This window comes from Andrena cerasifolii, chromosome 1 (genome assembly GCF_050908995.1).
Source record: "Andrena cerasifolii isolate SP2316 chromosome 1, iyAndCera1_principal, whole genome shotgun sequence".
Taxonomy (NCBI): domain Eukaryota; kingdom Metazoa; phylum Arthropoda; class Insecta; order Hymenoptera; family Andrenidae; genus Andrena; species Andrena cerasifolii.
Genome location: NC_135118.1, coordinates 27,378,349 through 27,390,353, shown reverse-complemented (window position 1 = coordinate 27,390,353; position 12,005 = coordinate 27,378,349). Strand labels below are relative to the sequence as shown.

Genomic DNA, 12,005 nt, shown 5'->3' with positions numbered 1-12,005 from the left:
TTAGTCTGGAGGGATTGACCCACTGAGCTATTGAACTCTGCAGAGAAACTTAACCTTAAGCTTGGAAGCTTGTGAGTTAGCGTAGGTATGAAGCCTTTAACGAGGCAGATAGTATTATACTTTGTTCCTTCAATTTTTATTTTTTATTTTCCATCTTTATTTCGCCAATTTTAGTACCTACATAGGATGGTGAACAGGAGAGGTCCGGCTAAAGATTTTATTAGGCCTAAGTAGTATAGTAAAGAGAGTTTTAATCCAAATTTCAGTTTTGCGTTCGATACACGTTCAAAGTGGTACGATAGACGTTCGATACACGTTCAGAGTGGTACGATAGACGTTCAATACTCGTTCAAAGTCGTACTGGCGCCATAGGTGTATTGAACGTCTATCGGACCACTCTGAACGCGCATTGAACGTCTATCGTACCACTCTGAACGTGTACTGAACGCAAAACTCAAATTTGCATTAGAACTCTCTTTACTACATTACTGGTCTAATCTCGACATATTATTATTATTATACATATACATATTTATTTAAGTACATCAACGGGATAAGCCCTTTGTTATAAAAAGTACATATCGCAGCCACACAAGCATAGAACAAACAATTAGAAAGTACAAAAGAAAAATAATTAAAAGAACAAAAGCAGAGAAGTAAGCGCAAAAGAACCATTAACGATAGTCACAAACTAGATATAAAAAATCTTAGTAATAATAATAGCAGCAAACATAATAGTAAAAGTTAAGGGGCATGGAAATACGAACAGCGATCAGAGCAGAGTGATTGAAGGAATTATAGTAATTATTAAAGAACTTAACAGAGTTACAATACCGATTCGAGGTTATTAGAAGTCGATTAAGATTATTATAGTAGCCGTAGAGTGTTCGATGTGACTCAGGAAGGAAGGGAGTATATTTTCTAAGGCAACGCTGCAGTGCATGAAAAGTAAATTTTTCAAGGATTTGAGGACATGACGAGACAGAATGATAGATGCGTTTATATGCAAATAAAAGGTCGGCAACGGCACGGCGTTGATCAAGGCTCATTAGTACAAGGCGCGACAGCATGAAGTCATAGTTATGGCAAAATAAAGACATAGGTTATTATTATTATTTATTCCACTGGTAAATACCCTTTAGCTTACCACGCACAGTTAATAAAATTAACAAACAAACAGTGCAAAAGAAAGAAAGAAATGACAGTACAAAGAAATACAATATTGCTTGTAGCATTTTATTATCAGTGCCGAAAAGAAAATTGAACTCCACCCTTCTACGTGCTTTCACGAGAAATCATTTCACCCTACCACTTATTATTAACAATTAAGTCAAGGAGCATTAAAACTACTAACAAAATCGCAAGTTTATCTACGGAGACTCTAAAGAAAAGCAGTGCTTCTCCTCTTAAAAACTCCTGTTGAAAGCTGTAAACCCGCAGGGTGGTCGCGCGTCAGCGCCTTTCCTCGAGCCGTTTCGCACCTGTTCGCGGCCGTGTCCCGCGGACCGGCCGATATTCGCATAAATCCTGGGAAGCATAAGCGCGAGCTCGTTGCGTGTCGTGCGTGAGCATCGCCAGTGGCAGCGAACACGTGTAAAATCGGCCCGTAGAATGCGTGTACCGACGGCATTCACGTCTTCCTGGCCGTCGACCCCCCACGGGCGCTTACAAATCAAAAACTAGATTCCGCTGGGCCACGAAACCGGAGGAGGCAGAGGCGCAGGAGGAAAGGAGAGAAAACGTTTATTCATGGCCTGAATAATTGGGAGTTCCGCGTCTTGAAATACGAAGTGGTGCGGCCTACCTGTCGAAATCGATCGCAGCCTCCGCGACGAGTCACCGCAGAAGTTACACTGCGTATAATATCCGCGTATATTGCCGATGGAATTATTTTGAGTCTGAAAGATTTGTGCGAAATGGGCAAATCTCCAAGAGACACACTGTTCACGCAACGTGCTGATCAGGGAACTGGTTAACGAAAGAATACAGAATTTACTGGCCCGAGAAACTTGTCGAGACTACGTTCAAGTTGTTCCTGTATATTGTAAAAATACGACTGCGCGGAACGAGTTCGTCCAGTAGTTTTGTTATCGACTGCTTTCGATAAATTTGATTCTTTCATTTGGGGGTAAGTTGAGGACATTCGGCTCACCTGATATAAAATGGCTATTAAAACTAATACTGGTATTATTTATTTTATCAGAAGAAACCTAATATATTCAGAATTTTATGCTGGTTTAAAAAACTGGTTGATATTTGCTGAAAATCGGGTTGAAAACTTGAAAACTCATGACATCTGACCATCTCTGCTAAGGTGCCCTACGGATTTACACTAATCGATATACTTAATAGAAAGTAAAACTGTCGATCTTCGTAACAAGCTACCTGTACTATATACAGTGGCGTGAAAAAGTATTCGGCCATCCTTTAAAATCGCATAACGCTTTTAAAATTAATCCAAACGACTTGAGTTTTTTTGAGAAGCTAGAAGGATTAGTTTGCCAAATGACGTGATTCGTCGTTTTGAAAAAATGCACTTGATCGGAATAGCAAAAAAAAAATAGAAAAGGTCGTTTTTTAAACTTTGTTATTTGAGCCTGTAACGAATATTTAAAAAAAAACATTTGTAGATTTAAGTAAGTTATACATACACATGCATAAAATTTCTACAAAATTGGTTAACGTTGCTCTGAGCTATAAATGCTTAAATATCGCAGAATACGGTAGAAAATCGCGAAATTCCCGAAATCAGGGATTTTCGACCTTATTCTGCGATATTTAAACATTTATAGCTCAGAGCAACGTTAACCAATTTTGTTGAAATTTTAGGCATGTGTACGTATAACTTACTTAAATCTACAAACGTTTTTTTAAATATTCGTTACAGAAAAGAAAGTTTAAAAAACGACTTTTTCTATTTTTTTTTTTTTTTTTGCTATTCAAACCAAGTGCATTTTTTTTTTTCAAAACGACGAATCACGTCAGTTAGCAAAATAATCCTTCTAGCTTCTAAAAAATACTCAAGTAGTTTGAATTAACTTTAAAAAAGCTATGCAATTTTAAAGGGTAGCCGAATACTTTTGCACGCCACTGTAGAATCATCACCATGCACTCCATCTTCGATTCATTGTAAAAGGTGAGCTGAAACTTACAAACTGGTAGCGCTTTGTGCAACGAGTAGCTAGCGAGGAGTCGGTTGGCGGGTAGCCGAGCGATGGACGGGCAACAATACAGAAAATCTCGTGGCCGTTGGAATCGAAAAAGTGGACGGTCGAATGGGTTCGTAAGAACGGCGCGATATCGACAGGCGTACAAAAGGGCCGAGAGCAGCGCAGAAAACGTGTCCCCTTTTCGTACGCCTGGTTTCGTTTCTGACAGGGAATCCGAGATGGAGGGATGTTCCCGAAATCAGGACGGTTCCCTTTTCCCATCCACCGTCGCCTCTTCCCCGCCGGGAACGCCGTTGTAACCTGACGCATAGCGAGGCTGTTCGCGCGCCTCGAAGCTGACACGAATTATCCTAGGTGGCCAGTCGCCGCGGGAGATGATTGATAACTCTCTTGTACAGTGTTATCAGCCGTGGCGTGCACGTTGTTATGTTCACGTCAGGAACGTGACACTGATAGACGGGCCACTCTTCTCCATCCTTTGTCTGCCTACCTTCTTTCTATCGGTCTTCTTCGTTCCTGCGTCTTCAGGTGTAGCTCCACGCGACATGTTGTCGTTAATACAAGCTCACGTGCCGGCGCGTTAGCCCCGAAATCCTTAATTTTTCCATCGATACTTTTCTCACGTGTCCTTCCAATTTGGCTCCTTTCACAACTGCTGTTTTGGCAGGGTTAACGAAGCGAAAGGTGGGATTAGAGGGGACTAGTTTCGGTTTAGAGTCGAGGGAGATTTACGCGAAACTTGTGCTGCTGGGGAAGGAGTTCCTTGGAGGAGAGATTCGGAACCTTGTATGTTTGTAGTGGGTTAATTGGGGTATTCGAGGTCCTGGGGAATTTGTGAAGATATTTGGGGTAGACTGCCTCCCTCGCAAGTGTTTAGAAGGATCATGGGAGATTGAAAATAAAATATTGCTAAGGTATAGAAATTTCGTAGGTAGTCGGCAAGAACTCACAGGAATTGGTTACTGTTCCTGACACTTTGAAGACGTGTCCACAGATTCATATGAGGCATTGGGAATACAAATGGACCGACCCACATTTTTTGCGAAATTCAGTTAGTTGCAATAATGTATTCCAATAGGCCAAAAATTATTTGTTTGTCGATGTGGGTTAAGGAGTCGTGCCTAGTTGGCAGGCGAAAGAGTACGTACGTTCGGGAATTTTTTGTGGGAAATCTAATGTATCTTTTTTGCAACTATTTGCTTATTTTAAAAGTACATATATTCAGCAACTCTCGGTAATTTTATTATGGGAAAATATTAAAAAATGAACAAATAGCAGCCACTCTCCCGGAAGCTATTTTTTTTAGCGGTGAGCACGATTTCTCCAAGCCGGATCGTCTGAAATCGAAAAGTGAAGAAGATTCTGTTAGTACATGAGTTTATCTGGTGCGTGAACGAAGGATTTTTATTTCTGATGAAAACTCTATTTTTACCTCGCGAAAACGAACAATTCAGTCAACGAAAAATCGTGATTATGCGTTAAACGGCTACCATTTTGTCTGAAATCATTTTTTTCTTAAATCCTTCATTTACGCACCAGATAAACTAATATATCAACAGAATCTTCTTCACTTTTTCAATTCAGATGATCCGGCTCGGAGAAATCGTGCTCACCGCGCAGCGGCTTTATAAAAACAGCTCCCGCGAGAATGGCTGTTATTCATTCATTTTTTAATATTTTCCTATAACAAAATTACCGAGGGTTGCTGAATATATGTACTTCTAAAATAAGTAAATAGTTGTAAGAAACATGCATCACATTTTTCACAAAAAAATTCCCGAAAATGACATACTTTTTCGCCTGCCAACTAGGCACATGACCCTTTAAAACCTTCAGTTGATGATTTATCAACTGAAGGTTTTAACAGTAAACAGATTATTGAACAAGAGGGAGTTACACCGATTGGCTTCTGAACCCTCCGTACGTAGGAGTACTTCGTCCTCGATTCTAATATCCAAGTGATCAGTTCTCTGCTCCAAAAAGTCAGCAGAATTTCTCTTACTCAAAGAAGTGAACAGAGCACCGCCTGTAATTCTCTTAGCACGTATCAAGCTAATCCCCCAGGAGGTCGAGGCCCGAACAAAGAGGCGTAGAGCTGTTGGCGAGCAGCTTCCAAACAGCGACGTGAATGGGGCACAACTCGAAACGTTGCTCGGTCAGTCGACAGTCACGAACCAGAGCTGCTCTAGCGGTGAATTCTCAGGGTCGATCGCCAGCAGCGGATTACAGGCGGCCCTCTTTTCCTCTCGAGCGAACCCTTTCGTGCTCTCTCTATTGCGAGCGATCGGAACATCGACCGGCCCAAACACGCGTGCGTTTCTGCGCGAGGCGACAAATACAATAAACTGGGCACAATAACGCTTTGAGCCGCCGTAACAGGGGGCCGCGTGTCCCCGGCGGCGTTTCATGCGAGGGAAAGCTGAAACAAGCCGCGAGAATTCATGAACCTGAAACAACTTGTCTTTTCAACTGGGTGTCCAATGTATTCCGAGGGTTACAAAGATTTTCAAAGTCAAAACTTGTTTGCCGTACATTTTCAATATTTTTCCCTTATTCTGCAACATTTTAGCTTTAACCTCGAATAAGATGCACCCCTCTATCTTATTTCTATGAAAAGTTGTACCATTTGAGCACAAAAAGGGCAGTTTGTCCCACTGTGCGGCGTTGGGGAATTGGTAACGCGGCTGGCCAGTAACGCAGAGGATCCTCCGAAGATCGTGGGTCCGAGTCCCATCGCCCGGGGATCTCTTTTTCACCTGCGCTTGTTTTCACTCATGTATTCTATAAATCAGTTATTCGCTAGGGAGTATAGGGTAAGCAGGCCAGTAGATGGACGGTTTAGCGGATTGCGATGTTTACATCAAGGTGTTTCGTAGAAATATCTGTTGTATTAGAAAAAAAAACCAAAGCTTTGCAAGTAAAATGCGCTGAGCAATGGCTGCTAAGAATCGACCGACTAGCGCATACTGGCGTAAGATCGTACATATAAATACTTTTTCGCGTACAAAAAATTTCAATAAATATATTAACGTTTTATAAAACCACAGACGTTTTCCCTACAAAATAAAAAAACAATAACGTTGCGTGACTATTGCTGTAAAATCTCAGAAACGTTGCGTGACAATTGCTGTAAAATGTCAGAAACGTTACGTGACAATTGCTGTAGAATTCCGAAACAATGTTCCAGAAATAACTCCTGCAAAGTTACACAAGGTTGACATAGCAATTTCCTTGAAACGTTTCGGGAACATTTCGATCAACGTCACTGAGACGTTCCTGCAACGAAGTGTGCTGTAGGGGAATATAGATTAAAACTCTAGTTCTTTCAATATTAACGATTAACCAACGACTCGTCCATCTACAGGCCTGCTTACCCTAACTTTGGGGATGAACCAAACATGCCATACGAAATAAAAATCCAACCCCCAAAAGGAGTGCCGCCGACGGAAATCAACTGTCGAATCACGATGCGTTAGTTATCAGTCAGCACCACTGATTATAGCACATTCGTACATAAACCGAGAGCAATGAAGAGTATCACCCTTCCCCCTCGCGACCACCTCGTTCCAACGTAAATTACACCTCCTCTCCTATTTACGAGCCCGACGGCAGTAAAGTGGACTCGGCCGCGGAAAAGCGCCGCGCGATTAAGGCTTCCTAAATTGGGAATCAGGCAGGAACGTTTCATTAAAGGATTAAGATATCTCGCGGGATCGCCAGGAGCTGGTCGCTAATGAGCGCGCCGCGGACGAGTAATCGTCGCGAGATCGTGGATCGAGGGGACAGGAGCGAGAGGGAGCCGACTCCGCGAGCTGTGAGAATCGCGAGACGAACGGTGCGGAAACTGGTTGAGCGGCCGTGTCCACCGATGGGGAGGAGGTGGTTGGCGGGAAATCATTGAATCGAGTCGCGGAACAGCGTGCTTGAAGCGACTGGTAAGTGATTCTGTCGCGACACGCTCGCTCGGCTAACCATCCCCCCGGTGGAACACGCTCCATTCGGTCGTTCGTTTCAAAAGCGCGCGAGCTCTCTCAATTACGAACGATAATTCCCTGGCGGGTAGTACTCGCAAGGAGAGGGGCTCTGGCAACACGGAAAGGGAAAAGACAGAGGGAGCCGAGGCTTTTTCGGTAGGTGTTCCTTCAGATATAATACCCGACGCTGGCGTAATAAAGCTGCGCGGACGCCCCGCTGAGCGGGAACTGGACGCGTCGAACGCCGCTGCGGACCAATTACAAGATCCCTTCGAACGGGCGCGAAACCAACACGCGAACTATTGGCGAACTGATTTATCCAGCAGCGTCCCGTGGAATTCGTCTCAGCGGGTGGAGGGTGGAAAGAAAGTAGAATTCTAAAGTGGCTTGGTCGTGCTCCGGGGATACCGTGATTGTGATCACGCGGGATTTGTTGGCTGAATGGGGCGGTTTGTTTGGGAGGGGAAGTCAGGTGGGAGACGCGAGGGTGGTAATAAATTACACTTCTTAATAAACTTAACAAAGAAATATTGTTTATTTTAACACCAAAAACTACTTTGGAGAAAATATCGAGCGGACGAACAAACAACCGCTTTAGACGAGTCCTTCTAACCGAATGCCACCACGGTCGAGTTCCTTCCAGAATCGCAGGAAACGCGTACCGCGTGCACCAATTTGGGAAAACCCCGGGCCCTGAGAACAAGGGAGGTTTCGTCGCCCGGCAAATCCAACTGTCACGGAACCTTCAGTTGAACTTTATGACCTTATCTGGTCGCCTTCTGCTCTGTTCGAAAATTCGGTGCTACGCACGCTACAGAAGTATTGTATAGGTGAGGGAATTTGTGATAGGTGAAAGATTATAGGCACGCATTAATTGTGGAAAACCACTCACAAGCAGGCACCGCACAGTGGTACATAATGACATTTTTTGTTCAAATCACCCTACAGGTCGTAATTTTTCAGAAAACTTGACGATTTTTTTTTAAATTCTTCGCAATTAAATTCTCTATCGATCTGTCAACGGGCGCAAAATGGTATTTTCAGTGGTGGTATTTTTTAAAATAATGTTTTAAATGAAATATTATAAGTTGCACTGTAAAATCTACATTTATGTAAAAGTTATGTTATCATAATTACTATTCATTATTTTCTTACAATTAAGCTACATTCTATTCTTAATTTTTTATACAGTATTAGACGAAAGTCCAATTTTCACAATAGATAGACAGTAAGAAAAGGGATTTAATTCACTTGTCAATTAAAGAGCTCAAATCTTTTAAGCTACGAATCAAAATTTAGAGTAAGGTCATTAAAGAGCTTAAATAAATCTATTATACATAAATAACAAGGGATATTCGGTAACTGAAGAAAAATCAAATTAAATTTGAAACTTTGCAAGAATGTAGTTTAAGTAATACTAATTACGTAACCATTTTTTGTTTCACCAATGATACGGTCCTAAGGCTGGAACAGACACGTCCAGTAATTGAGTCGAGTAATTTAGTAATTCACCATTGTTTTACTAAACTACTCGACTAAATTTTAGTGTTCACAACACGAAAAATTACTAAATTACTCGCTGCTCGACTAAATCACTCGACGTGACTGAATCAGCCTTTTGGGGTGAAAACATCCCTTCAAAGAAATTGTGAGTTTTATAATTTTTACTGTCCCACAACGTGGTGACAAAGAATTTTCGGAAAATTAAGAAATGGGGCTTTTTGAAAGAATTTAATTTTTTCATTCTTGGGGGGTTAATGCATTAACAGCTGCAACCACAATTCCAAAGACAACCCGTTTTACCCATTTAACTATTACAACGTCTAACCAGTCTCCTTTGCCTTTTTTACAGAAGCTCCTGGAGAACTAGGATGGGTGCTGACTCTAGTGATAGTGTCCCTAGTGTCAGCTGGGATCGGCGCCGTGGTCATGGTGACGCTTCTCCACTGTCGAAGGTCAGTATCATCCCATGAAGCACCAGTTTCGCTAACACGTTATTCGCCATAGAACGTTGCGCGCGAGCAAACTTTTCAGCGACCGCAATTCATTTCGCTAACGGATTCAATCTACGCGCTTCCATCGAGGATTTATCCGTTCGATCTAGGAATCTCAAATTCAGAATTCGAGAACATAAACACCTGCGCGCGCGGCCTTGGCATCCGTGAGATTGCACTCGAAATCCGTGGCGAGGAGGAGGAAGCGGCGATGCAGCTTGATACGGATCGGCGATCAGGCAGATTCGCGAAACGATCGCGGTTTGGCCTGGCTGTTCTCGCGGCCGGCTGCCCGATCGATTCCCTTAAATTACCATCTACCCGCAATACATCAAAATCCTGAGGCCGCCCCGTCCATAATAAGGAGGGCGAACCAACCGGTTGCTAACTAGATCGGGTCGATTTGAATCTGCCTGAGTGACAGGCAAAAAATCGGGGATGAAACGCAACGAAGAGAGGGCTTGCGAAGGTGCAACAGTGAAGGACAGTCGTAACTGCGTGTCCAGTCTTCGTTAAAGCGTGACGAGAAATCGAGGATCTTTGTACGGGTCTGCTTCTTGCGACGAGGGTCGATATGTACAGAAACTCGTGCTTGGGTCGCGGCTGTTTAAGATTTCGAACGTTGTTGCGCGTGTGTTATAATTAATTGCAAAGCCTCGTTGGGTGGAGTTTAGAAGTTTAAAAATATTACTGACGCACCCAGAGTGGGGGCGATGTGAAAAGAAAAGAAAACTGGATTTTATTCTTTAAATAAATTTTTATAATCACCTGATGAAGTTTATTAAATTTTATTAAATTGCATTGGAAATATTTTTATCCGCTCAACTCGGCTCCCCCCAAGATTAAATACTGAGTGCGCCACTGGTTTAACCCGGCGGGAGGCGCACCCCATATTGTAACACAGGTTGTCGCTACAGGGGTGAAAAATACCCAAAATTGAAACGTAAAAAACCACGGTTTCAGAATATTTTTTTTAACTTTGTAATTTTTATGTTAAAGTGCAGTGTTTTAAGAATCGAACAAAATTTATGAAATACCTTAAAATTTATATTAAAGTTCTTTAAAAAATTGTAACAATAACTCAAACAGTCTTCATATTTTCGCAACTGGCGCCTCTGTGGTAAAGTTTACCCAGTAAAGTCGATCATCTAAAATAAAAAATTCAAAAGAATTTACTTATTATATTATATTATCTAGTATTTGAACGAAGGATTTTTCGAAATATTGATTTGGGAAAAAATGGCTGATGTTTAAAGTAAAAGTTTCAATATCTATCATAAATCGTGCCTGATTTTCGTAAATTACAAGAAAACTAAGCATCGGATATAAAGATCCTTCGTTCAAATACTAGATAATATAATATAATAAGTAAATTCTTTTAAATTTTTTATTTTAGATGATCGACTTTCGAGCAGCAGTGGTCACCGCAGAAGCCCTTTTTTTAGAGAACCTTCGAGTGATAAACAATAACTCAGTTATTGCTAAATATTTTTAAATAAAAAAATTACGATGCACGGTACTAGATGCAATCCTTAAAAGGAAAAAAGATTTTTTGAAAAATGTGTCATAGCTTTTGAGTAAAAAATTTCCAAAGACCACCCTTTTTTCGGCCTCCTGACTGAGCGTGACCCCTTAACGCGAGGTTGCTAGTAGGTATATTTTGATAATTTGTGGAATCAAGGGATCTCGTCCGAGAAATAGTTGCGTTGCAATAACATTGAAATAACGAGTTGGCTCGAACATTTACAATTTCTTTAGAATTTATTGCACGCTGGCAAATGGTGTATTCGATACCTAATAGGTACGTTTTTTTTATGTTACAGAATGAAGAGCGCCGGAGGCCGAGGTAAGAAAACGTATATTATTATAAACCTTCATAACCCCGCGTTTTTACGACTGCCCTCGTGGTTGTTTCGAAGCGTGTTTATTAAAACAGGTAATAGGATTAGCTGTAAGCCGCTTATCGGGGTTGCGATTAATGCAGCCGCGAGTGCGTCCAGCTATTATTGCAGCCCGCAGTCGCCGCTACAACCTTTTTGCCCGTTTATTCCCGCAATATAATAGGTTCATGGTTTGATGCACAGAAAATTATGCCAGCTGGTTCGTGCTTTCGCCTCGTTCGAGAAAATCGAATTTACGAACATTAGCCCTATCGTTTTTCTGCCGCTTGTTAATGCAGCGCAATTTCAAATCGCCGTGGGACAAGCACAAAGTATAGAAATATAACTTGGAATAATTACCCTTCAATTATACAAAATCGGTACAACGGCCACGCCAGTCGAACCGTGTCCAAAGCTTGGCGCTGGCGGATCACGTTCGAAAGGATTTGCAATTATGCCAACCCCCTACAGGGATATCGGTTCCACAGCCCTGCGTATTCTCTGATTCCTTTGCCCCTGTCGTTAAAATATGATATCCGCCTCCTAATAATTCCCTTTTCAGTTCCCTTTGTGAATATCCTCTGAAACCTTATCTGTATTCAAAGGGGCCTCGCCACGTGTGCTGACACTGAACCGCGATCGACGGAAGGGATTCGAGATTCGACCCCTTCCAAGACAATCGCGCACCACTGTGCTTATGAGCCATTATTAATAACAATTCGAGAGGAAGTGTCCTTCTCAGACCGTTGATGGCAGGAAACACGTAGGCCCATCAGCTTTAGCGAACTCTGAATTACTCCTAGCGCACCGTTGTCACGGTGTAGAAAAATACGAGTTTTCTTAATTAAGTAACAAATTTTATTTTAAGTATGAGACACACTGTAGGGGTACACTTGGGAGGAGAAAATGCGAGTAACAGAAATGCAGAAAGTCAGGATCTAACAAGGGAAACACGTTAAGTGTTACGTAGTAATTTTTATGCCAGTT

General features: G+C 42.0%; 1 protein-coding gene across 3 annotated transcripts in view; it reads left to right on the top strand.

Annotated features, from left to right (window-relative positions):
• The window catches only part of LOC143374323 (uncharacterized), a 339,083-nt gene that overhangs the window by 313,156 nt on the left and 13,922 nt on the right, over positions 1 to 12,005 (top strand). For all 3 annotated transcript variants that reach the window (XM_076822391.1, XM_076822383.1, XM_076822374.1), the window contains 2 exons: positions 8,997 to 9,099; positions 10,962 to 10,984. In XM_076822391.1, coding sequence (XP_076678506.1) covers positions 8,997 to 9,099; positions 10,962 to 10,984 — 126 coding nt within the window. The remainder of the gene's footprint in view (positions 1 to 8,996; positions 9,100 to 10,961; positions 10,985 to 12,005) is intronic.